Source organism: Podarcis muralis, chromosome 6, assembly GCF_964188315.1.
Source record: "Podarcis muralis chromosome 6, rPodMur119.hap1.1, whole genome shotgun sequence".
In the NCBI taxonomy this organism is placed as follows: domain Eukaryota; kingdom Metazoa; phylum Chordata; class Lepidosauria; order Squamata; family Lacertidae; genus Podarcis; species Podarcis muralis.
The window spans coordinates 54,205,108-54,233,063 of record NC_135660.1 but is presented as its reverse complement, the minus strand read 5'-3'; the positions used below and the strand labels follow the sequence as shown (position 1 = coordinate 54,233,063).

Sequence of the window (27,956 nt, the reverse complement as noted above, 5' to 3'; positions counted from 1 at the left end):
GGGGAAGGGAAGAGGAAGGGGTCAGATTGGAGCGTGCAAGTAAAAAACCCCACTAGAGATCAGTCAGTGTTATGTTAGTAACAGACATAAGATTAGTGTTTGATTTAGAAAACTAAACTCATGGCTAAAACGAAAAGCCTCCTGTTTTCCAGACAGTTGAAGCTAGATTTTATGATCGATTTAGGATTGACAACAATTGGAATTATCAGTACAAGAAATCTGGGCCATTTCAACATCACAGCTTAATGGAGGGTTTAAAGTTTTACAGAAACTATATAGCCAGGTGTCATAACTTCTGTGTGTGTGTATGTTTTGTTTTTTGAAAGCTTAGCATTAGTTATGGCTACAGTTCAAAATACATTTACTGCAGTCTCTAATCTCTTGTTTTCGCCACTCCTTTCGATTCTATACATTGCCTTATTTTCTTGTATTGTTGTAATATTGAAAATTAACTTGCTTGCAGTCTGCATCTTGAAGAATTTAAGTGTAGAATGTTGGGCATATTGCAAGTGTTTAAAGGTCAGCAGTTGCCCATTTTTGATGTAACGGTAAACCATGGTTTAGCTCTATGTGTGGAGCCGATACTAGCTTGTACTCAAGTATTCCGACAGGAGACAATTGAAACCGTCCACTTCCAGTATTAAGTCAGTCTCTTGTTTCACTGCTCACCTGGCCAACATCGGTTACTAGGAATTCCATGCAGGCAAGTGCATGGAATTCCCTCCAGGTGACCAAGTAGGCGGGTAAAGGATGAAAAGAGCATTCAGTTTATCCTTTGCCAGCCCAATGTGCTTCATGTCTGCTGCTGCTTCTTTTTACCAGGATTGGATTTGTTGAAACAAGCCAGGATCAAAATGTGAGTTTTGATCCTGGCATATTAATAAGAAGCTGATGGGGCGGACTAAGCCAGGCATATGTAATCAGTGTAACCCCTTGCCCATGGAACACTTTTGTTGATAAAATCCAACCTCCCCGCTTCTCTTCCTACACCAGTAGGACACCACAGTTGTCATGTTCAGTTTGGACTGAGATCAAAGGAAATCTTGGTTTCAGTAAAACCTGTATGAATTAGGTGTGATTGGAGACTTACTGAGTGAGTCGATTTTAAATGGTGCCTGCTGGATATATGGAATTACTTCATATAAAGCTATTTTATTTGCTCAGTTTTCTCATTCATATATATATATATATATATATATATATATATATATATATATATTTGTTGTAATGCTGGATTTTTAATCTGCTTTTCTGTTTATTGTCTTGTTTGATGATTGTTTTTATTGTAATTCTGATTTCTTTTAATATGTAACGTAAGCTGATCTGGGAGCCTCACTGGCTGAAGAGCTGGAGCAACAAGTGCATGAAAAATAATAATTATGCAACATTTTAGAAAGAAAAACTGCTGAGGCTATCTTCATCCTGCTTTATAAAACGGCTAGTACCTTGGAAAATATGATTTAGGCATCTATTTTTTTCAAATTAAATATGCACTGCCTTCTTTTAAATAGCTTGTTTTGAAATGATATTATTATGTTTATTAGGATTGTAGAATGTCATAACAACTTCAAAAGAACTGTTACACAATGGTAAATTGCCTTCCCAATTGACTTTGGGTTAGCCTTTAGTTTAATAGTTTATAAGGTGAACCCTCCCTCTCCCCAATCCCTGGGTAGGAAAAACATACAGTATTTATAAAGCCACTTTCTGTGAGCAAAACTAGACATGTAGGTGTCTTCAGTTCCTTTTTAAATCTTACTTTTAAAAAAAGTCTGCTAAAATGATGAGATATAAACATGTTGTTCACATTAAATATGTGTAAGTTATCTAGGTTGGTTCTCAAATACATTAGGAACTATGCAATTCATGTAGATCAACATCTGGGATACTTGTTAATATCAAGTGCCAGATTAGAAAATATGCCATGAAAATTATTTTTATTAAATAAGAAGTTCTCTGGCTAGTGATAGGTTCATCAACAGTTAACATTCATTTTCATTTTTAATATGCTGTTAAATTGTTTCCCCAAAAGCCTGCCTGACGAATAGAGCATAACTGTCAGGGTTTGAAAAAAAGTCACACTGTGTTCAGCAGCATTTCTTCCTAGGAAAGTATATACCAAGGCGTGCACCCTTAATTTATTGCCTGCATAGTATTATAGGTTAGCCTTTGGAAAAGGACTACTAAATGTTAGGAAACAAGTTTGCACAGAATATTTCAGTATCTAGACTAGGATATAGCTGTAACTGACTCCAAATGTAAACGTTTTAACATTTTCATCTGATGTTCAAGTAAACAATTGTGTTGATTGTTAACACACCTTTCTGGACACCTTTCTGTTGCAGGGAATGGATTATTCAGTGGCTGAGCATGTAGCCTGAGATCTCCAGCCACCTTTAGTTGATATTTGACTTCCACATTTGCCTTACTTGACAGAACTTGCTAACTCCTGTACTTATTAGGAAAGAGGCTTTATCTTTTCATTTTCCCCAAGCATTTAGTTTTCATATAGATCAAATTAAACAATTAAGAATCAGTCTCAGTGCTTATTTCCTGAAATGGAAGATGCTTGCAAACAGGGCACAACTTTGTAATATTTTGTATGCCGTATTCTGTTCCCCCTCCAAAAAACATCAAATAAGACATACTGAGCTAAATATCTACCTATAGAAAGAGAGATACAAAGCAGTCTTGTATTTTGCATGCACATAGCAATAATTAAATGTTGAGGCTACAGTCCCATGCAGTCTTCCTTTTGCAAAGTACCCCATGAAAATGCACTTCATTGCAAACCATTTTAATAAAGGAATTGCACCATAAAAATAAACAAATGTAGAGGCACAAATGGCAAAAGGCACTGAATAACAGAACTGATTGCAAGCAACTAAGTGAAGATTAGACCATCCGACAGACTCTACATATGGTATTTCAAGGGGTGCAACCTACCTAGCAATAGCTCAGTTAGTAGAGCATAAGACTCTTAATCTCAGGGTCGTGGGTTTGAACCCCATTTTGGGTAAAAGATTTCTGCATTATTTACAATTCTATGACTATGATCATATGAGGTTTTGATATGTAGGATGTATGACAGGAGCACATGATTCAGGGGCTTTGAAGCAGTATGAAAAGAAATTGGTTTTAAATAAGCTTCTAGCAAATGGGTGGAAGTGCCTTAATCTTTGGACTTTTAGAAAGAAGAATATAAACACTGGTTCCTCTGAGACTCTGAATCCCAGAAACCTGGACCAAAAATTATTCAAGCATCTAAATGTAGTTATCTGAGGGAATTGATATAATATACCTAAGTTGAATGCATAAATCACATGAAGGGCAGGGTCAGTTTAATGCATAAGTAATAGTATGTTTTAGAGACATTGCTCAGAGACTTTCATGAATTCCGCAGACCTTTTGTGGGAATGGATTTAGGAGCTCATGTGTACAATTTGTAGAGTGTGTGTGACAAACCAGATCACATTTGTGTTTATCTTCTGGAGTTTTGCAGCAGCTGTTCTGTCAGGCATCCAAAACACCTTCCCTACTTTCTTACACAATGCATACATGTTTTAATGATTTTTATATTAAATCACAACCTTTGTAGTTTTTCCTTTCATTGATCTAGGAACTAGAGTTTGAAAGTTGAGTGGATATGAACATGCAGTTTTATATTGCCCACTCTCTTATGAAAAACGATTCTGACAACATACAGAGTTCCTGACAGTTAAACAGGCTGTTAGTCCTTGCTGTGGTGCCTTAATGGAATGGAAATTCCTCTGAATTACCACCCACTGTTGCAAGGACATCAGTGTAACTACATGGTGTTTGGTGCTTTTTCAGTTGAAAGAGATTTTAAATAGTCTTCTGCTCCCTGTCTGTCTCTGAAACTGGTTCCATAGCAGAAGGGGCATATCGCTCCATAGCAAATGCTGAAGACCTCTGAATGGTTGATCTGCATTGGTACTAACAGTCCCTCGCCTATTAAAAATAACGTTTTAATTTGCTTTTCAAATTTGATAGTGTTTATATTGACAGCAGCTTGCACCACTAGCACAGCGTGTCTTCAAGTCATAATGTTGCAACACACAAGCTGTCTGTGGATCTTATAAAGTGTAGCCGTCAAGCAAAACGATATGTGCAGGGTTTTCCTGAGGAAGACAACACCAACGTCTTTTCTCATCTGCATACTCCCCATTTCTTTTTCAGTAAGAAACAGCAACCCCTCAGTGGAAACTTGCCATGGCTTGTGCCTTGGAATTAAAATTCAGGGGGCTAAATAAAAAGCACAGGGCTTTAAATTAACATACACATGCAGCAGATTGGATGGTCTGCATCTTAAAATCTGCCTCCTTTATTATGTCAGGTAACTCAAATTTATCAAGTAGTTAGCACTTTTTGTTTAAGTAAGCATCTTCCTTCTACCTGGTGAAGAGGTCTCTGTAATTTTTTAAATTTTAATGTTCAACTGCCAGCAGCAATTCTGTTACAATTACTTAACTATTTTTGTGTCTCTTCTTCCTTAACACAGTATCAGGAATGCACATGGATTACACTTCCTTTATTATATAGTACTTTGGTGCTATTTTTCTTAGAAGTCTTTAATGTCAGATTCTCAGGACTAAAGTTATGCCACTACTAGTTCTAACAGGGTTATATCTGATTAAGAAGTTTAAATTTTAAAAATATATTTCCATGTTCTGTCACTGCCTTTGATAATAGGGTTGCTATTTTGAGGCTGCCGTACGCCGTTTCCATAATGCTCTTTTTGTTAAAACTCATGTTTGGCAATTAAGTCCCTTTATGGTATTCTGAAGAAACGGTTTACATCTGCAGGGTAACCAAAACAAACCAAGTGGCAATTACACCAGTTAGAAAACATTTCCATACATGATCATAAGTCTGACAGTAGTTCTCTCAAATAGCCATAGTTAACAATTTTATTGCTGTTTAGCCTTACTGAAGCAAGCATTCTACTCCACTACATTTGGCATATTTTATAATGACAAGTTTATAGGAAAGAAACAGTGTGTTGCTCAGTTTCCACTGCAAAGCTGGACTACCTTCTTACCTTAGGCTTAGTAAAATATTTGTTTTGGAAGAAAATTTATTTAAAGACCTACAAAATATTCACTGTCTAAAAAGCTGCATGTAATAATGTTCCTGAAGGGGGGGGGGGAGCTGCAGTGCCTCCCCAAAATGACAACATGGAGGCCGAAGCACGTGGAAGGTAAAGAACGTGGGTTTGTATCTAAACAAGTTATGCTCGAAGTATACCCATATGAATGAATGGCCCTCGTACCTACGGGACCGCCTCTCCTGGTATGCCCCACAGAGGAACTTACGGTCTTCAAACAAAAACATCTTGGAGGACCCAGGCCACAGAGAGGTTAGGCTGGCCTCAACCAGAGCCAGGGCTTTTTCGGCTGTGGCTCCGATCTGGTGGAACACTCTGTCACAAGAGACCAGGGCCCTGCGGGACTTGACATCTTTCTGCAGGGCCTGCAAGACAGAGCTGTTCCACCAGGCCTTTGGCCAGGGCACAGCCTTACTCCCTCCTTTTGGCAATCTTCACAGAACTCTAGCCCAATGGTTGCCATTAATCTGTTTTGATGTAATTTTATAATGAAATGATTTTAGAATGTTTTATCATTTTACTGTTGTTAGCCGCTCTGAGCCCGGCTTCGGCTGGGGAGGGTGGGATATAAATAAAAATTTATTATTATTATTATTATTATTAAGTTAGTCATCTCCATTAACCTCAGTATGTATGACTAACAGGTGGTTCAATACATGATGTGCTACAGTCCATACTGGATCAGGCCCAAGGATCATCTAGTCCAGGGGTCAGCAAACTTTTTCAGCAGGGGGGCGGTCCACTGTCCCTCAGACATTGGGGGGCCGGACTATATTTGGGGGGGGGCAAAATGAATGAATTCCTATGCCCCACAAATAATCCATTTTAAAGATGCATTTTAAATAAAAGCACACATTCTACTCATGTAAAAACACCCTGATTCCCGGAACGTCCGCAGGCTGGAATTAGAAGGTGATTGGGCCGGATCCGGCCCCCAGGCCTTAGTTTGCCTACCCATGATCTAGTCTCCTGTTCTCACAGTGGCCAGCTAGATACCTATGGGCAGCCTGCAAGCAGGACTTGAGTGCAACATTTGTGATTCCCAGCAACTGGTTTTCAGAGGCATACTGCCTGTGACAGTGGAGGTAGAACATAACCATTGTGGCTAGTAGCTGATCTGTTTAAAAAACAATATTTTGCCTTTGCCCACAATCCCTTTCCAGCTTGAAATATATATATTTGGAAGAAATCTGCATCTTCACTTCTTTTGCTTACTTACTGATACACTAGAGCACAGTGTGTGATTCAAGAAGTGAGGCTTCTTGAATAGGAATTTTTGCCCCATTCTGAAATGGCTTCATTTGCCATAAGTGGCATACATCATGTACCCAAATCTGACTGGTTGCCCAGAAGAGAATGCGACCGAAAGTGTTTCCGTGCTCCTGTTCTGATATATAGAAGTTTGGTCCAATCAAAGGTACTAAATGTTTTTGCTCTTCTGTGGACTGCCCAGCAATGGCGACAACTCATAACATTCATGTATTCTAAGTTAACTTTAGGTATTTGAAGAAAAATGTTGCAGAACAATCTCTGGAAAGTCAGCAAATATTTAGAAAATGTTTTGGCATTTGCTGACCAACAAAAAGCTAGAATTCAAATTCTTGAAAGTCTTTCCAATGTCAAAGATGTCTTCCTCTGGTGCCAGATCTTTTAATTAAGGAATTACTGAGGTCTGTATAAAAGCAAAGTAATGCAGATGCTTAGCAATCGGCCTCTTTCTCAAATATGAATAGATCTTTGGAAACTACATTATAACTCTCAAATTCAGAGGTATAATTAGAATAATGAAACCAACAATTTTCCCATGCCTCAATCCTAAAGCTCCAGATTACCCAGTCTTTTGAACACCTTGGTTGTGAATGACTCCGAAAGGCCTAACAATAGACTCCACACTGTTCCCTTGTCTTTGACAAGGGCTTAGGCTTATGGAAGTCTCCTTTTTGATTGTCAAAGGGCTTGTCTAAATATTTACCATCCATTTGGAGGTTAATTAGATCTTGCCTTCAGCTACAGGCATACTGCAGCAAGAACAATACCAAAACCAAAATTAGAGAGTGCTAGGGAAGGAATCCATATTACCCTTATTTTTAGTTCTTGATTCATTTGAATCTAAATTGTGTGGTGGTGGTGTATTTAACCATATTGCTTTCTTTTGATGAAATAGTCAACTGTACTTCATGGCTCTCCAGTTGGCACAAGTTTTATGGACAATTTAAAACAGCATCTGGTGGCATGTTAACAAATTGTGACATAACATAAGCATTTATGGACCAGAGCACATAGAATAAAAACATTTCTATATAAATACATTTTTAATATTGGCATAAAGGCATATCCTACCCTAGCAATTTATGGCTATTATGTTCTTAATGCCTGCTTTACTCAATGGTTTCAAGAAATGCAAACTTTTCAGTAGCAACTGATAGTGAGCAATAAACAAGGTTTATCATTTTTTAATTTTGTAAAATTTATATACCGCTGGACTGTAGAAACAAAACTCAAAGCGGTTTACAAAAAACACCTTTATTTGCATATAAATCAATCAGTTCAAGAGACCCAAACTTTTGGGCAGCATATTGTCTAAACCAGGCCCTAAGGTTGGATCCCAACCTAGTCATACCAGATGTAGACCCATTTATATCAATTGACTTCGGGATGACTAGAGTCCCAAAGATTTCATTGGATCTCCTCTAAGTATTACACAGTCTGGATCCAACCCATAGTGTGTAGTTGACACAGGAGGACAATATATTTTTGGTTTGGGGTTTTAGCACAAGCAGACATTCTTTGGGTTATCCTGTGGTATGAATGGTTTAGTGTATACAAATGCTATTTTTAAACATTTCAATTTTCTGAAGATTTCTGAATGTTGATGGTGGTCCCATAGAAGGAGATTAGTACTATCCATTACAAGGCAAAAAGGGTAGGGTAAGAATATCAAAACCATGTTTTCCTTGTAATATCAGCATGGGGCTGTGAAATGTTTGTAGAGGAGAATTTATGGGGGGAGGGGGAGGGAAGACACACAAATGGTTCCCATTCCCCCTACTGCTTGATTTTCCTTCATCCAAACTGACTTGAGGGTGGGAGAATCCTGAGAGGAAAGGTTGCAGGGAAGAACATGTGTATTTGCGTGTGTGCGTGTGTGAAAGTGTTAACCAACCCCGTACGCTTTATTCCCTATGATGTTCCTAGTCCCCACCCACACTCTTGTTAACAAGCAAAATAAATGTCTGCCATCATTAGTATGTGTTGAATGATTTATAAGGCACTAATATATAAGGATGCTTGCTAAACTGTAAGGGGGGGGGCGCAATGATTTAAAACCAAGCTCTTTGTCTAAATTTGCTGTAGGTGTGAAATCAAATTAAAGTCTTGTAAAGGAGGACCTTTCCAAGTGATGTTCAGATGCTGGACCCTCTTACAAATTGTATATTGCTCTTTCTTTTGAATCGTTGCTCAGAATGTCATTCAGCTCCCATCTTCGTGTGCTGCTCTTTTGCAGGTGTGCTCAGAGTTATTTGTGGTTCCTCCAGTATGAACTGAAAGCTCCAGGCTTTTCTCATTTTTAAAAAGGGCTTTCAAGTGGTTTATGCTTACTAGAGGAGATCTCGTGTCAGCAATGCATTATGTCTTTCTTCTTGAATGTCACGTTCTGTACAAATGGACTATAAGAACCGTTCTGCGGAATCAGACCAAGGGCATATCTAGTCCAGCATTCTAGTCACTCAGTGGCCAACTAGATGTTACTGTGTCACAAACTGTGCTGCTGAAATTAATGTATTGGATGCATCCATGCAGCAGTCACCTTAGACGCCCTATTCAGACATTCTTCACTGATGCACCAGATCCTTTGGAAAAGGGTACCCTGCCACTTGACCGTTTTGGAGATGCTTGGGGAAGACTCCCACTAGTCCTACTCCCCATGATAATCACCTTGCTGGTCCTGATTCCACAACCTTTGTAGTTGTACACACATAGGAGCCTCATTATTTTGCTGTTTTGGGGGGAAGCAGGGGCAGCAAGGGGTTGAACATTAGGAGTGGTCCAACGACTCCATGCATGCCTTGTATCACTCCTCAGTATGACCTGACACTTGCACATGACAAGTGAGAATGAACCCAAGCAGAAATGGAAATCCATTCACTGAGTCCTGGTTCAGATTGCTTACTAGCCTTTGGTGCTGGCGAACTGCACCTGCCCTTCCTTCACAATGCATATGTCGGTGGAATCCAATAATGTGCAAGTGAACTTTTGCTAATGCAACAGAACTTCATCTTCCTCCCCTCCCCCCTGCACACTCACAAATATGTTCCAGTGAGGTTCTCTCAACCTTCTAGAGCAGTTTTTGAGGAGTGCAGGGGTGGGGAGGTGATGTTCTATTGGTTGGGTGGTAGTTTGCATGTCCTCACACATAGAGAATGTCAGGTGAGCAAGGCTTTCATGTGGGAAGGTGCTTTTAGTATGATTTCTTCCCTCTTTTTGAGGTGGAAGTGTGAAGCGCTTGTCCTCCTATAGCAGACCATTTGTGTGATAGGGTTGGGGGAGGGAGGGGATGCAACTCTGCCATGCAAAGTTTGACTGACTAAGCCAGAGCAAAACATCAGTGGGTTGAAAGATTCCTGCCCTGTGTTTTTGGGAGTTGGATACTGCAAATATGGCTGAAAATCCCCACTCAGGATAATGTGACGAGGAAACGAATTTTCAACATTATTAGGCCATAGCTGAGAATCTTGGATCACTTGATGTATGTACGAGATCTAATTGCTACCCTGATTCCTAGTTGCCACAGCTGTTTCATTAGACAATCCTGCAATTTTAAATATCTAGTGGTTCAAATATTCCAGTCCCTAGCTTAATGTTGTTTGTAGTCTTGCCAACCGACTTTTCTCTGAATAATTTGTTAACTTTAATCAGTAACTTCAAATGAGGGCCTAGTTCATTGTAGAATAGTTAAGGATGCGGCAGTTTTCAAACACCAAAGCCACCCAAATAAATTTCCAAGCATTTAACTTAAGAAAGCTACTATTTTATTCATATCATGGGGGATTTTCACAAAGCAATTATTGCCATTCTTATTTCTAAATGTTGTTGTGGTTTATAGAAGAGGCAACTTGAACTCATCTGTAAATTACTGTAACGCATTGAATATACCTTAGTCAGGCTTCTACTATATATTTTGGAAACTTGTTTGTCAGTTCACTATAGATTTGGACACCACTTAAGATATCATGACCAAATTATGCATCTGAGAACAGATCTTTGTTTGGATGCAGTTGGGCACTGCTTTGAATTAAAATAGAGAACTGCACATTGGGGGGGGATGCAGTAATTTTAACTACTGATTTCAAAATTGCATTGAGTTTTTTGGGGTTTATTAGCAATTCACAGCAACACTGCGTATGAGGCTGCTAGTTAAGTACAAGTTGAATTCCTAATGTAATAGTTAGCAATACATCTATGTTAAAAACCTTCTGATTTATTTGTTTTTCCCTTTGTTATGTTTATGTATGTTGTTGCATACTGGACATGTATCCTTGGTGCCCTGGACTCTGGATAAACATCCCAAATGCAGTTCACAAGGTTCCTCTGTGAATCTCCACTTGAGGTAAGAAATCATGTTTTAACTCAAAATATTTACATTTTTAATACAGATTTATAGTTCACTTCCTCTGCCTGGTGTCTACCATTACATTTATAATGCAAAACATAACATTTCCTTAGTTCCAGTAAATTGGATAATCTGCATCTATTTGATTTTGTTGTGACTTGTTGAATACTTTGAGTCTCTTAAAAATGCTAAGTGAGTTTGCACAAGATTTCTTAACTGAATACTATAGAGGACTAACGTATGGTTCTTGAATGAAGATAATATTTCATTAGTGGTTCAGATCACCATTCTGCCATGAAGCTCATTAGGTGATCAGTCAGTTTCTCTCATTCTTACCTCCTTACCTACCTTACAAAGTTGTTGTGGTGATAAAATAGGGGAAGAACCACGTGTGCCGCCTTGGAATTCTTGGAGACAAGGTGGAATACAAACTTTGTTTTTTGGTTGTTGTTTTTTCCAAATGACCATGGGGACTTGTCCATCAAAGTGAATTTTGTTGTAAAGGTTAACCTATGCAAGCTAATAAATAAGGCCATGGGTGAGTCTTGGCTGTGACACCTAAAAAACCTTTTCAGTCTTGCTGAATCCTGGTATGTGTATATTGAAATCCATATTTTATACCACGTTATTGATTGCTTCCATTTACTGGATTTTTTTGTTGGTATACCAGTTGCATAATGACTGGATCCATGTCCGGACACTCATACATGTACCTCCCCCTTCGTGTGAGGGAAAGAGCATGGCTGTGTTTGTTTGCTTCCTTCCATTCCAGCCACTGCCCACATTTGGGGCAGATGTTCTAAAGCAGGAAGCCTGTGGTTAGCAGCCAGGATTCAAATTCACACAGGGAACAGGCTCCCCATTTCAAAATGGCCTACTCCTCTTTCCCTCACACAGTGAGGAACACATACGTTTAAACCCCTGAATTAGAGCCAACGCTAGTCAGTTTTCAGTTGCTGAGTCTGATGTTTTGGCAGTGGGGTGGATGTAGGGCAGGGGTGCAGATCCTTTTTCAGCCCACAAGTTTCATTCCCTTGTGAATTAAGTTGGGAAGGGCCTGGGGAGAGTTCTGAGGGCTAAATAGAGAGACATGGAAGGCCTGCATTCAGCCCCTGAGAGCTCACCCCCCCAATGTAGGGCATATGTTAGCCCAGTTTGAATGTTAAACAATATAGAGGAGCAGGTACGTGGCTTGGGGGTGTTCCTGGATCCATTACTGTCAGGTGGCCTTGGTAGTCCAGAATGCCTTCTTTGGCTGGTGGTCCAGCTGTGCCCCTATCTGGACAGGGATAGCCCAATTTCTGTGGCCTATGCTCTGGTAACCACTAATGCGCTATATGTGGGGCTGCCCCTGAAGATGGTTCAGAAACTTCTTGTTGTTGTTGTTTACTCATTTAGTCGTGTCCGACTCTTCGTGACCCCATGGACCAGAGCATGCCAGGCGCTGCTGTCTTCCACTGCCTCCCACAGTTTGGTCAGAAACTTCAGCTGGTGCCAAATTTGATGGCTAGGTTGCTCACCAGGACAATACAAGTTCAGCTTATAACGCTGAACTTGGCTCAATGGCACTGGCTGCCAATTAGTTTCTGGGTCCATTTCAAAGTGCTGGCACTGACCTATAAAAGCTTACATGGCTCAGGACTTCAAATACTACCTCTCCCCATATGAACTGACCCTGCACTTGTCACCTGAGGTCCTTCTCCATGTCCCCGAGAGGCTTGGAGGATGACAACACAGGAATAGGTCTTTTCTGTTGTAGCTCCCCATCTGTGCTCTCCCCAGAAAGGCTTGCCTGGCACCATCCTCACCTCTCTTTAGGTGCCAGGCAAAAACATTCATCTTTACCCAAGCCTTCAGCAATTAAATCTATGGCCTGTTATGTGTAGGGGGGTGACTGTTATTATGATTATTTTATTATTACTCTGTCTGTTATTATGATCTGTATTATGCTTTTGTTATTATACTCCATAAATTATGTTCTTGATTTTGTACACTGCCCTGGGATTGCAGACTGACTGAATGAATGAATACAATTTGCATTTAAGTTCCCATTTTGGTTTGGTTAAATTTTAAATGCCTGAAGTTTTTAATAATTTTGTATGTTGATTGCGAGTTGCCTAGAGTCTGCCCTGTGTAAAGCAACTTTATGTTAGGCAACTAAATAAATTTGCATATACATCAAACAACCCAAAATCTGATTAATGGATATTCACTAAAGAAATTGATTGATGCATTTTTCTGACACCTGTTTCTTTAAAATTATTAACTGCACATAATGGATTTTTTAAGCTTAATAACTGAAAGATTTAAATGCAGCAAGCATAATTTCCCTTTTGTTTTTCAAGTATCCACTTGGAATTGCAAATTGATACCTTTTAAAATATCCTATCCCATGCATGTGGGGCTTTTGAAACGCATTCCTTTCTTGACTCCCTACTTGCTTTCCTTCTTGAAACGGTGTTTGGCTTCTTGATCAGATTTAGCTTGTCTGATCTCCTTAATTAGCCATAACATGAGAATTTGAAACCCCCATCAGAATTGATAGGATACTTTGCAGATTCTCTCTCTCTCCCCCCCCCCCCCCATTCATGAGTGGATGGCTAATCCTTACTCACTGATGCAAAATATTAGCACAGACTGCTGTTGGATACCTTACAGGGTGGGCAGTTTTTTAAGGCAGATCAGTATGAGAACACATAGAGCCCCCGTGAGGCTCAGTTTATACATGCCATTAGAAAAACAGGTTTGTATTATATGCTTGACTAATGGTATTTTTGGTGAGGCAGAATTTGTTTGTCGGTTCTTTACACATCCATCCCACCCCAGCATGCTAGAGATGCTTCACCCTACTATTCTGCTAGGATATATAGTGTATCCTATCATCACTAAGCTTCTCTCTAGTGCTCCCCTGCAGTTGAGTGGCAAGTAACAAACCTCACTGAGAATGCACGTTAACCTATCTTACTTTGAGAAAAATATTTGGGCAGATTTGGATGACAAAGGATGAGCCTATCTTACACGCTATAGCCTACATTGCAAAATATAAACTTGAAGTTACCAAAGCAGAATATGTGCTTTGCATTTTCAATAACCATTTTGTGTTTTGAGTTCCTTTGCCTTAAAAGTAAATAAAAATAAACCTCAAAGGCACCTAAATGTTTTCAACTTTGTTTTTGCTTCTTAAAAACAGATAACCAGGGCTGGTGAATAATTAGAACAGGTTTTAGAGTCGAGGCTTCAGATTACTTCATTTATAACAGCTAAGAGGACTTTGTTTGTTGTAGGTCTTAAAGAGTTAACTACCACATGGGTGTAATGAAATTGTCAGGTTATAGTAATTGCACCAGTAATTTGATATGTTGCTGTTTGAATGAAGCCATGTGTGGAGAGTTTGTTCCTTTCCTCTGCTGAATCTAATCACCCCCACCCAGTTTTACATTTTCCCAACCTGAAGGCTATGAAGGCTAATCGGGATCATTAGACTTAATGGGGAAAGAGCTTTTATCACCTCGTCAAATAAGGCAACCGATTTCCATTATTTGCCTTATTTTGTATAGCTGTATGGGTGCTTATGTACACTTTGCTGTAAAAAAGGAAGGTTTATGCCAAGGATTTTTTCCCCCTGCAATGCTTTTTATTGATATTTTGAATCTTGAACTGAATTTTGTTTGGCACCACTTGCACATGTTTTCAATTAGAAGAAGCCAAATAAAAAGTCTTAAATATCCAAGGCTATAGGGATTTTTGAAATTCTCCAACTAAAAGCAAACCCCACGTGATCGTTGCAAAGCCTCTTTACCATGTATGTCACAAATAATTTCAAAACAAAAATTAAACTTTATGTGACTGAGTTCTGTTTTTCTTTTGAATTCTCAATAAACTCTTTAGGGACAACTCTCTTGGCAGTAGTAAAGTTGTTTTTCAAAAAAATCTGTTTGATTTTTTCATGTAGAGTCTTTAAATTATTAAAAGAATAAACATATTATTGGAAAGAAAAGTGCAGTCTATATGTAAAGAATAGTCTATTTGTGTTACCAGGGAAGTGACTCTGTAAAGATTTCTAGCTCTTCTTTATAAGCACCAGCTCGTTAAGCAGAAGCAATTGACATGCATCACTGTTGAAGTGATTGATGTTGCTTAACTAGTCTAATGGGAGTAAGCTGTGCCTATGGATTGATTTTTTTTGGAGGATAAACTAGATTTGTTTGGTTATTTGAAGTTTGTAGTACTTTTTCAGCTATAACTAGTGAAAAGATTTTTTTGTTTTGTTAAGATAAATGCAGATCAGTGGGAGCTATTTCATTACTGAATAGTTATATGCTCTTAAAATGATTCTCTTAAATGCCAGTTTCCAGTTTTGTAAACACTGTGCATAAGCCTTCCTCCCTGCTTGGTTCTCTGACTTTTGCATTCCCTTTCCTCCCTTTCTTCCAGTTCTCTATCCACTTGCATAAATATTATCAGCTGATCCTTTTAACTTCTTTTAACTCCAACCAGTCCTGCTACGTAGCCTCAGTTGTGTCTCGTGCCATGGTCTTGGTTTGCCTGCAACCCTCCTGTTACCTTCAGTTTTTATTTATTTATCCTGAGTACAGGATAAATTTTAAAATCACATCTAAGGAAGTCATAAGATGGTTGTTAGGTGCAAAAAAAGGTATGCTATCAGAATATAGTGGATAACAACAGACAAATAACTTCTGGTTAAAATGGAATAGGAACTCAAGTAGAATTTATAACTAGCTTTTATCTGTAGGAAAAAATTGAAAATAACCTCCTGTGTCAATCTCATTGGAAATTATTACAAAGTAATGTCATCCTGGCATTTGATACCATAGAGGCTGAAGCAAATCTGTCCTACTACATCCTCAGGCTATTAGTATAGATTACACATATGTGGTATATAAAGAATAATGTTCATAGTTTGTATTTCAGTACCTTTAGATTCAGTACTTATTGAGCTGACTTTGGATGGATGGCTGTTTCTTGACTCATAAAGCTGAGATAGACACAACCTTTTTGCAAATGCATACAGCCCCTTCACATGTGCCACGAATAAACCAGGAAGTTTTTAATTAATCAAGTTTTCCATCTCATATGAACCAGAAAACTATGGTTACTACCTTCAAGAAAAGCCAGGATTGTAAACCATGGTTTGAAGTTGGTTTAGTAAACTGGCTTGTTCAGAAGCTGATAACTACATAGTTTTCTGGCTCAAACAAAATTGGAAAGTATTGTACATTAGACACTACCTAGTTTAATTGTGCTTTTCCACAAAGGGGCTTTTATGTGGTCAAAAGGCTCGTGTGTATCTTGGCATATTAAGCTGAGCTATGATGATCCAAATGTGGCCAGTGTCTTTGGATTCATTGAAGGTGGTAGCTTCAGCTCAAGTAACTGTATTAATATATTAATAATGCCCTTTTGTAAAGTACTATGCACAGTAGTTGTGTTATATAAACAACAGTAATCAAAATGTGAATTCGTTTTAGTTTTAAAACACCTATATCCATTGTATCTGTTTTAAATAGCAGAAATGAAGCATGGCTGCTTAGAAGCTAAAAATATTTCAGCCGTGGATGTTTTTATTATATTGTTCTGCAGAATTATTAAATGAATCCTTTCTAATCCAGTTTTGTTGAAAAGATTCCCGTAAATGCTAAAAGATTGATGTGATGGAGTGAAGGTGAATTAGATTATTGTCTTGGACAAGAAGGGTTTCTTAAGTTGCAAGAGGAGGGGAGGACCCAGTGTGCTTAACATTTATTGATTTATTTCAAACATGTATACCCCATTTTTCCTCCAGAGAGCTTACCTCAAGCAGTTCTAATTTAATGAGTATAATCCAGTTGAATATAGTTTATAGTTCTCCAACAAAGCTTTTGTTTGTGATTTTTTATAACTTAGGGCTGGCTCCCTATATAAATTTTCTTCACATGCATGATCTTACCCTCATCATCCTGTGAAAGTATACTTTTCAGCATATCTCTACATTGCAGCTAGTTATCCACATCTTTTAAAGATGAAGAACCAGTGAGCAGAATCTGTTCTGTTGGATTCTGTTTACTCATTTGTCTGTTTATTCATTTTATGGCTAATCAGTTTCAGTGTCACTCATAACTCTGCTAAGAAACGTTAACCCCCTTATTTCCAGGCTTGACATTTGAGGCCAGTAGACTTCAATATAAGGAAACCTGTAAGGCAACGAAAGCAAGATTTGGTGGTTGTTAGTTAATAAATATTAACGTAACATGTGAATATATTGCAATCTGTTTTGGAAATAGCTCCATAGAAATCTCCTGAAATCTCTTATTTCTACACCTAAAACTTTCAGATTTCCACCTGTCATTTTGTTTGGCTTTGGTGAATGGGGCAGATAGCTAAGAAAGGCCTAATTCACTGAGCTGAGTCTTACTTTTATCTCAGTTTTACGTTACTCGGTGCATTTACTTGCTTGAATTTCAAAATGGTTCTCATTGTTAAAGATAATGTTACAGTTTTATAAACTGATTAATTTTTGCAGTTGAATTTCTGCTGGTCTATCCCCTCTAGGCAGAAAATCCACCTAATGGTCCAGATTGTGGCTATGGTTCTTTCCACCAGCAGTATTGGTTTGATGGAAAGATAATTGCTGTGGGTGTCATTGACATCCTTCCAAAGTCTGTGTCATCTGTGTATCTCTACTATGATCCTGGTTATTCTTCCCTATCTTTAGGCGTATACTCTGCACTAAGGTAAGGAAGTATTTTTTCATCATGTAGTAGTCATTTAAAGGTCTATTGGCATTTTAAAGCATAGAATGAAAAATGAAAACCAAAGTCTTACATGAAAGGCCTGCTTAGCTTTATTATATTTTAGTATTTTTAGAGTAAGAAAAACATTTACTTCATAGGTTCTAATTTAATTGGTCTGAGTATTTAAATTAGGTTGACACCAGTGTTTAAAGCAAAGTGTTTAATCTGCTTTGGAAGATGGAAGAAAGAAGTGAAACTTGTGGCCAGATCAGCTGTGTGGTACCGCTTTTGCTGTATTGGGCCATTTCAAACGACTGTTCTGTTGCTGTTTTGCTTCCCTTTCTCACAGATCCAAAACCCAGGTCATCATCACTCAGTTTTGTATTCACATAATAATGTTGTGCGTTTGTTTGCATGAAGGACCATTCCCACAAGTGACTCCCTTAAATGCAGAGAGTGGCTTCGTTTCTTTGTTTTTTCAGTTGGAACTGACCAGTGTGGTGTCAATCCCACACTTTCACATTTGCTTGCCTACAAATGGAATGCTATTCCCTCACAGGAGCGCTGCCAATAGTGATGTTTTTAGTTTCCTATTCCTTGATAATATGCTGATTTAGCAGTGTTTTGGGTTGCCTGAAGTACTTTCACTATATATAATAAACTGTAAAGGTGGAGTGTGGAACCCCTGGCTCTTCAGCTTATGTTGGACTGCAACACCAACTGCCTCAGCCAGCGTGAAGGAAGCTGTAGTTCAGCATTTGGCAGACACACTGGCTGCCCTTGCCTATAGATCAGACATGGCCAAACTTGGTCCTCCAGCTCTGTTCTGGGACTACAACTCCCATCATCTCTAGCTAACAGGACCGGTGGTCAGGGATGATGGGAATTGTAGTCCTAAAACAGCTGGAGGGCCAAGTTTGGCCATGCCTGCTATACAGTATGTAAGGTGACACCTAGACAAGCTTACCTAAACTCATATGAAAAGAACTGTCTTCAAGGGTGATGTAAAGTGGGATAACCAATATCTTGAAGTCCACAGATTTTCCCATCCCTGGTGTAAAGTTGGTTAGGTTCTGTCTGCTTTCACGAGTCAGGTTGCCAGCTTCTTAAACCTGGAGTAAATATGAACTCCCTCCAGGAGTTGAAGGCTTAATGTGAAGTTACTAAAGTAACTTAAGTTACCTAAGTTAACAGAAGGCTAGGAATAGAGGGCCCTTAAGAAGCTGCGAAGGAACTTGATACTATGCAGGCTGTTACCAATTTTATTCAGGGATGTTTGGAAAAGCCTTGCCTGAGCTTGGTGGCATTATTAGTTCGAATCCTATTTTAAAATATTGCTTAAACATATTTAAATGGGTGGGCCCCTTCAGAAAAACCCATGGTCTAAGAACCCAATCCATTAGACCAGGGGTCAGCAAACTTTTTCAGTAGGGGGCCAGTCCACTGTCCCTCAGACCTTGGGCAGGGGGGGCGGACTATATTTTGGAGAGAAAAAAAATAATGAACAAATTCCTATGCCTCACAAATAATCCAGAGATGCATTTTAAATAAAAGGGCACATTCTACTCATGTAAAAACACACTGATTCCTGGGCCGTCCGCGGGCCGGATTTAGAAGGCAATTGGGCCGGATCCGACCCTCAGACCTTAGTTTGCCTACCCATGCATTAGACAAATGATGAAGTGGTATGTTGTAACTTCTAGTTCTGGAAAAGCAACCAAAAGGACAAAGATAATATATATTAATAAAATTTGTTTGAGTGGTTTTACTCTCAAAATGAAATTTCACGCATAAGTTAACATGCATAATGCTACCTGAAGTCATTAAGGCAAATATTAATGACTGCGAATTATGGACTTTGTGCTTTTCAGGTCTTTGTAGATGTTTCTTTGGGATTGATTGATTGATTTGCCTACAATGAGTGGGTTGTCATATTTGCTTGAATAATGGGCACATTGGCTACCCTTGTATATATCTTGTGTCATTCAGGCAGGCTTACTTAAACTTCGGTTTTAGTTGTCTGTCTTTTTTCCCTTAGCAGTTAGAATGCCCCCCCCCCCAAAAAAATCTAGGATACCACAGTGGCTCAGCCACTACCTGCAAGAGGAATTGCAGACCATTAGCAGCAGACCATTTTTAGTCCTCATCTGCCACCTACTTTGTTGAAACACTTCAAACAAAAGCTGAGGCTGGAAGGCCAAGTAGGAGTACTGCTGGCTAGAACAAAATGAGGAGAAATTGGCAGCTGTGCATTCTTCACACACATCACTTAGAGTGTTGTCCCAAGTTAGATGAAAGCAACTGTCTCCAAGTGATGTAAAGCTGCAGAACCACCGCTCGCCTCTTGCTGGCTCAAGACTGAATAAGAAGAAAGCTAAAATACTGTAATTTTTCTTTCAAATAAATAAATGGGACGAGCACAGAAGACAGCACTCGCCAAATATGGAAAATAGCACTTGCTGCATATTTGCATGTAAATTACTCAAACTCACTGCAAGCTTCCTGAAACTTGTTGATTTTAAAATTCTCTGAAGTCTGCATGTACTGTCTTAGCCCGCTGAATACAATGACTGGGCCAGACTTCTATAGAACATCAGTGCATGAATATTAATAGGAAACCTGTTAAAAGGGTGCCTTTAATCACTTGCAATTTGAATTTCAGATTAGCTTCTTGGCAGGACAAAATGCAAAATTGGCTTTCTTAAGTAGAAGAGTTTGTGGTTTTGTTGGGTTCTTATACGGAACTGTCTCTGCATTTATTATTCCCATTCTTTACTTAAATGTAATCATCCCTTTAACATAGGCCAAAATTTAGGTCATTCCATTTTATTTCACGTTTGCTGTATTATAAGAGCTCCTTGCATCTGTGAACACATCTATCTGGTATTATCTTTTTATCCATTCAGAATGATTGCTTCTTTTACAGGGAAATTGCTTTTACTAGGCAACTTCATGAAAAGGCCTCTGACCTATGCTATTACTACATGGGGTTTTACATTCATTCATGCCCTAAAATGAGATATAAGGTAAGGCTAAAGTTACTTTATTAATGCGTCTGAATTCAGTCTGGTGTTTGATGTGACTGTTCTGTATGACTTCTCCCTGCTTTGGCTTGGCCAAAATGGAGCTGGCTTCTGTTCAGTTTTCTTTCAAGTGTCTAGAGTATTTTATATTTCTATCTGCATAAGATTTACTGGCTGGTATCCAATGAATTGGGCAACTAGTTCTACATGCCAAGAAGACTATGGGCTAGAGTTTCACAAACAGTGGCCCCCATGCCACCTAGCAAACCACATTTAAAACTGAGAGGACTTTCAAAGCAGCTTGCGACTTTGGGCAAAGATCTTCTGTTCAAAGGAAAGAAAACCAGAAATTCCACTGGGTATGCCAAAACCCTTGGGCATCCCTAAAGTCATTCTTTGGATACCAGCCATTTTGTTCAAGGTTGGTAAAAAAAATTTATTTAGTATGTTTTTAATGATTTGAAATCATATAACGTCTATAGACTATCTTTGGGTTTTGTTGAATGCCTTACAGTTTGGTTTCTTTAATTAGTTTGCTGTAAAGAAATACAGTGGTACCTCTGGTTGCGTACTTAATTCGTTCCAGAGGTCCGTTCTTAACCTGAAACTGTTCTTAACCTGAAGCACCACTTTAGCTAATGGAGCCTCCCGCTGCTGCTGCGCCGCTGCCACACGATTTCTGTTCTCATCCTGAAGCAAAGTTCTTAACACGAGATACTATTTTTGGGTTAGCGGAGTCTGTAACCTGAAGCGGATGTAACCCGAGGTACCACTGTAAATGAACCACCATACCAGTGTTCATCAGATGACTAGGTATAGAGCTTACTTATTGGCTCAATGTTTAGAAGAAAAATGTAAAGAAGTAATACCAAATACATATTTTGTGTTTGATTACTAGGTATATGTCACCATATAAAGGAATGTGTTAATTGAGGATGTCTTGTTCTCTGGGTTATGGCTTGGAGTTCCCATTTTTTATAATAAAAAAGGGGGGTGGGGAGGAAATCTCATATTCTAACAATGCTTATGTGCACTGTGCTCAGTGGAATTTGCTCTCCAGTAAATGTTTCTTTATGATTGCAGTCCAAATGTTCATACTATCTGCAAATATAGATATGGAAATCTGTAAATAGATATGTATATAACAGAATATCAAGCATACAGTAGAAAAGCAGGCCACAGAATTGGGAGACAAGGTCACTAAGATATTTTTGCAAAGCATGGAGGGGTCAGCTCAGCAGAGGAATGTATGCATCACATGCATTAAACCCTGATTTTGCACCTCCAAGGATCACCTCTGGCATGGGAAAGATCTCTTATCTTGAGCTGTGTTGCCAATCTGCATGTGCAATATTCCGCTGGAAGGTTTGTTGGCCTGAATTGGTAAGAGAGGCTTCTTACAGCCCGATAAAGAGGCTTGTGGGGCATCTTTCCATTTTGCTCTGGCAAGTGTATTTATTGGGCCAGAAGTAATGCCTCCAGCGCTGCTTTTTTCCCTTTTCTGGACAACAGTGCTTCCTGAGTAATTCACTTGGGGAACAGAGCTGCTTTGGTAGAAACAACAAACAAACAAACCAGAACACAAGAAGTGGCTCCCAAGCTGGCAGGTGCCGTTCCCAGTGTGAAAGGGCTGAGGTGTCTCAGAGGCTTTCCCTTTTGTAACGTCCTTTTCTTTTGCAGTGTAAAAAGTTTATTCCCGTTTCAGCCTGTGCAAGGCTTGAATACTCCCTCGCTATTGCCGTGTTAATGGTGACCTTACTGCCTACCGCAGCCATTCCCTAGATTTTCAAGGTGCTTCATTAAAAAAAAAAAATGTGTGTGTTGCAAATTTATATAGAGAAACCAGGCTTTTTAAACACACTCACACTATCAGCTACCTAATAGCATTCAAATTATGTTGTTCACCTAGCCATTGTTTAGGAACACACACTGGAAACAGTTTGCTGCATGGAGTGGTTCTAAATTTGAAAAATACGAAATGGTACCTTTACCTGAGGCTGCTTAACTGGCTTCTCCATAGTGCACAGTGCTGCTGGTTACTGAGATGGGAAGTGGGGAGGCAGCAGAGATCAATGCAGTGTGGACTGAGCAGCACCCATCTGACTCTCCTTCTTATGTGCCCATGCTGAACCCCATGCTTCAGTAACCAGCACCGATGTGCAGTCTTGGGAAGCCAGGTAAGCAGTGCAGCCCTGCCTCTGCCACCTCATCAGCCTCTGCTCGTGCTCTCTGTCTCTGTTCTCTAGATTCTAGAAGGAATGGGAAGATATGAATCTTCAAGGCAGATTTGCCAAGAATATGGTTTGAGGGAGAGTATGCATTTGATAAGGGGGGCGCGGGTGGCGCTGTGGGTTAAAGCCTCAGCGCCTAGGACTTGCCAATCGAAAGGTCGGCGGTTCGAATCCCCGCGGCAGGGTGCGCTCCCGTCGCTCGGTCCCAGCGCCTGCCAACCTAGCAGTTCGAAAGCACCCCCGGGTGCAAGTAGATAAATAGGGACCGCTTACTGACGGGAAGGTAAACGGCGTTCCGTGTGCTGCGCTGGCTCGCCAGATGCAGCTTGTCACGCTGGCCACGTGACCCGGAAGTGTCTCCGGACAGCGCTGGCTCCCGGCCTCTTGAGTGAGATGAGCGCACAACCCTAGAGTCTGTCAAGACTGGCCCGTACGGGCAGGGGTACCTTTACCTTTTACCTTATGCATTTGATAACTTCCCCATCAAGATATTCTGCTGCCTGAAGCATCAACTCTAAATGCATTTACAGATTTAAATGTATACATCATAAATCTGCCACCATCGTGTTGAACGCCAATTCCTCTCCCAGTCCAGTAGTCCATATATTGCTGTTACACAGCATGCTACCCAAAGCACTGATCTTGCCACTTGCTCTTTTCATTTGCATGTCAAGCAAGGCAATTAAGCCCCAAGTCTGCCTCTTCTCCACATTTGCTGGCTCAAGCATCCTGTCTTGCCTTCTTTTTATGAAAGGACTGGCTCCTGATAAGAAGTAATATTGCTTCCTCAGTCAGATAGTATCTGTGAATCAAGGTTGCAACTATGGTTGCAGCTTTAACATCTAAATGTGTTGGGAAAATCAGTTGCCTTGAAGTACAAATGGAAGCACTACTTTTGCCAGTAACTTCTTTCAAAATAAGGATGGCTGGTTCATGTTCAAGAACGATCGCTGCTTGGGGGCAGAATTATTTTTGCAAATCTTTTATGTTTCTTATGCCACTTTGGAAAAGCTGCAAATGTGCTGCCTGCCCCCTGCGTATGAATAGATAAACCTCAAACTTTAATAGATTGATGAGGGAAAAATCACTGATGACAGTTGATCTTTGGGTCTAGAGTACTTTTCCCCGCCCTGACTTGTAATTTTCATATCCTTTGATCCTGTTCTTTTAAATTATATATTCCTGTGTAAAGATTTTTTTATTGGTTTGGCTAGGAAAGCTTCCTTCCAGCCTAAATTGAGCTTCTCACCAGTTACTAAAGTGCAGTGGTGTTTCGAAATGTGCTTCCATCTGCTGAGCAAGACAGAATATTGCCCTGACAAAATGCATTTTTAGTGGTTACCTGGCTTTTCCATCTAAAAATGTGATACTCTTTCCATAAATGCTACAAAGATGTGCTGATCCAGCTTCTGGCAGAAAGTGTGAAATACAGTCTTCCTAAATTGGCCTTCCTTGGAACTACGGAGAGCACTTATGGTGGTAAAGTGTTTGTAAGGAATTGAATGACTCAAAAGAGATTTCAGCCCTAGAAGTGAAACATGCAACTCAGTAACAAACTCCCAGGAAGTTCAGCTTAATTCCATACATATAGGAAGCTCCCTTATACCTGGTCAAACTGTCTGTATAGCCCTATGCTGTGTATTCTGCTTAGAAGTAACACTCCTATAACACTCATACCCATCAGTCCTTTTTCTCAAATGTAAGCAGATTTTAAATGGTAGATACGGCCTCCAAAGCCAGTTCTTCTGAGCCTGGCCCAGGGATGAAATTTTTTGTCCAAGATTCATTCCTTTTGCTCTTTATATTTTCTCTCACTAATACATTCAGCTGGAAAATACAAACTAGTATACAACCTTCCCTTCCAGCAATGATTTATGTTATTCTTCATCACCTTGACTTGTCTAAAAGAGATATAAAAAGAATGGTGATAAACAGACCTATTTTATTTAGTAGGAGAACATAGAACCAAAGAATTGTAGAGTTGGAAGGTATCCTGAGGCTCCTCTCTTCCATCTAGTGCAATGCAGGAATCTCAACTCAAGCATCCATGACAGATGGCCATCCAACCTCTGCTTAAGAACCTCCAAGGAAGGAGAGTCCACCACCTCTCATAGAAGGCTGTTCCACTGTCGGAACAGCTCTTACTGTTAGAAAGTTCTTCCTGATGTTTAGTCAGAATCTCCTTTCTTGTAGCTTGAATCCATTGGTTTGGGTCTTAGTCTCTGGAGCAGGAAAAAAACAAGCTTGCTCCATCTTCCATGTGACAGCCCTTTAGATATTTGAAGATGGTTATCATACATCTTCTCAGTCTCCTCTTTACCAGACTAAACATGCCCAACTTCCTCAACCATTCCTTGATCATGTTGGTTGCCCTCCTCTGCACACGTTCTGGCTTGCCAATACCCTTCATAAACAATTCCACTTAATACTGTGCATAGAAGTGAACAGGCCAGGATTGTCTGAAGGCTAAGCATTCCATTACTTTAATTGGACTTTGGAAGACTACTGCTACTGGCTGACAGTTAATGTCATTTCTTTATTACTCGCTGGCTTTCACATAAGGATGAGGCATGGATGTCTAGCAGTCAGGAAAAGCATCTTTGCTATCTGTAGATGGCAGATTGCCAACCTGAAAGCGCCCAGTGTGTTTAATTTACACATGCACTATGCATTTATGTATTTATACATGCACTATGACACCGTACTGGTGATTTCAATGTATCTTGCATTATAATTAACTTCCCAGTAAGGTGATGATCTGGTGGAAAAGATTCCCATGATTGACTCCACCCTCTCAGTTGTGATATTATTGTACATATTGCAAACATGGGATCAGAACACTGAGACTTAAGGTTTATAGCAGTGTGTGTCAAGGCTTTGTGTCTGGTTCTTATATAGTTTGCTCTTTCTCTTTAGCTTGGTTGAGTACTTTCCTGTAAGAAAGCAAAAATAAAAAATCGTATACAATGAACTGTAGCCCAAACTTAAGTTCCCATGCTTTTTATTCCAAAGTTGTTCTGTCCCTTTACTATCAAAGGTACTATCGGACAGCTCCTGCTTTATATTCTTTTGACTGGAAAATACATGGTTGTATGTGAACACCTTTTTGTTTTGTCCTTCATTAACCTTAAGCTTTTATATGAGTTGTCAAAAGATACTCATTTTGTTTTTTAAGCTCAGCTTCCTTGCCCTGAGGCATTTCTCAGGCTCTCTTGGCATGCACATTTTCATGCAAATTAGTTTCAATTTAAGCCCACAATGTCTTTACTTTGGCCAGCTGTCTGCTTTCTCAAAAACTTTTCCGTTGAGTCCGCGAATTTTAAAGAAGGTATACTTTGAAGTGTACAGTCGAACTAATAGCTTCTGAAAAAAATGTTAATATCTCAGAATGTTTTAAAACTCTAGAGAATCTTCTATTACTTGAACAAGGTGTTTTAGTGGAAACTTCTTCCAGATTTGCATAAAAGCCGCAGGAAATGTAATTATTTCAGTTGGTCCATTTCACTCTCCTGACATGGCTTGATATCAGATGGAGAGAGAATAGTAGAAAGGATTCCAAAATGTCAGAATAGAAACAAGAGGCCAATTCATCTGTGATTAATCATTACGCTAAATACCTCTGATAGGCTGTGGTCATAAGCAGAAGGTATTTATTGTGCAGTGCTTCAGAAAAAGTTTTCTGTGGTTAGGTTTTGAGGGATTCAGCAGCATTGAAAAATGGTACAGTAGTAGTCTGCAACTCCACATCCGCAAAGTCGAGCTTTGGCAGCCTAAATCCCCTGAGCTCTGGCTTTTTCACAGTTCCCTGGCTGTGGAATTTAGTTAACCTTTTTCAGTAAACTTGGCTTTGCTGCCTAAGCAGAAATGGAAAACCACAGCAGAGCAAAAGCCCAACAGGATGTTGTTTAGCCACATTCTCTTGTGAGCCTGCCACTATAACACTGAAAGGATTGCAGATTTCTTGCCAATCCCACACACAACGGAGCTGGCACTTCGCATCTTCCTGATGGATACTTTATTAGCCTCATTGTATTTTAGCTGATTTCAGATGACAGTCTGCTATTTGCTAAAGTAGTGATACTTATCGACAATGCCAAGGACCTATGATAGAGGCTTATATAGAACTGACAGCTTTCTTTTGTGGTTGGTTGATATTTGTGGCATAATTCAAAATGTGTTGGAGCTAGTTTAAATTTCTTAGTGAGCAGAAGCAAACCCTTATGAGACTACTCTAGAAGGAGGTTGTGGTAATGTGACATGATCCTGATTGATGACTTAATCTAGGGAAGTGTTTCTCTTCTCAGAAAGTTAGGGCTGAAAGTTAGGGCTACAGCAACTGGGTTTAACTTGTGTATTTTTCCTCCTCAATCTGGGTCCATAAGGACTATTTTAAAAATAAAAAAGTAATATTTGAAACAAAATCAGTACAGTGGTACCTCGGGTTAAGTACTTAATTTGTTCCGGAGGTCCATACTTATTATTTATAAGATACTAGCCTGGTTCACACATTGCTGACAGTCAAACCTAGATAGTTCAGTAAAGACAGTAGCTTACTTTCTAAACTTTCCCAAACTCCCGCAAGGAGCTCACAGTTGCTTTACTCATGCATGGTCCTTTACTGCTGAGCTTGAGCTAAGCCAAGCTTTGGCTTAGTGCATCATCCAAACCCAGGTTTGTGGTTAAGTTCTCTCCAAACTAGCAATGAGCTGTCACTAAGAACAAACTTTAGTAGTTATTCTGGAGGGAGTTGTCAACGAGGTGGGTTTGCATGGTACATGAAGATATACATTGGTATAGCTCAGGGCAGCAGCAAAATGACTAGGGAGGTGTGCAGTAACTGTGATCTCTTCTCCAGGAAACTGCACATTTGTTCTAGGTCAAGGTTTGGCTTGCCAGTGGTGTGCTCACCAGACCACTGTCTTTATTGACCTATCTAGATTAAGCTGCTTCATTATGGATGCTTCAAATAGATGGAATGACAAGTAGCAATAGTCACATTGATATAAGGCGGTTGATTTCTAGATGCTCTTCTATCACCATGTCTTCAGGTATTCAGTGTGTCAATAAATGCAGAACATATAATGCGGAGTACTTCGGTTTTTTATATATTCTGAAAAGCGACTCTTTGAAAATTTTGCATCACTGAAGACGAGCTGTTTTAAATGAAGCTTTGATGCTTCCTTTTCTTTGTTGAGTTTGTCAGTGGTGGCTTGGGTAGGGGCACATTTATTT

At 39.5% G+C, this 27,956-nt stretch overlaps 1 protein-coding gene across 11 annotated transcripts in view; it reads left to right on the top strand.

Annotated features, from left to right (window-relative positions):
- Nucleotides 1-27,956, top strand: part of ATE1 (arginyltransferase 1) — a 74,039-nt gene that overhangs the window by 17,826 nt on the left and 28,257 nt on the right. For 8 of the 11 annotated variants that reach the window (XM_028730063.2, XM_028730062.2, XM_077930297.1 and 5 more), the window contains 3 exons: nucleotides 10,704-10,736; nucleotides 17,289-17,470; nucleotides 20,397-20,496. In XM_028730063.2, the coding sequence (XP_028585896.2) occupies nucleotides 10,704-10,736; nucleotides 17,289-17,470; nucleotides 20,397-20,496 (315 nt within the window). The remainder of the gene's footprint in view (nucleotides 1-10,703; nucleotides 10,737-17,288; nucleotides 17,471-20,396; nucleotides 20,497-27,956) is intronic. The other 3 variants (XM_077930296.1, XM_028730060.2, XM_028730059.2) reach the window with 1 other exon arrangement.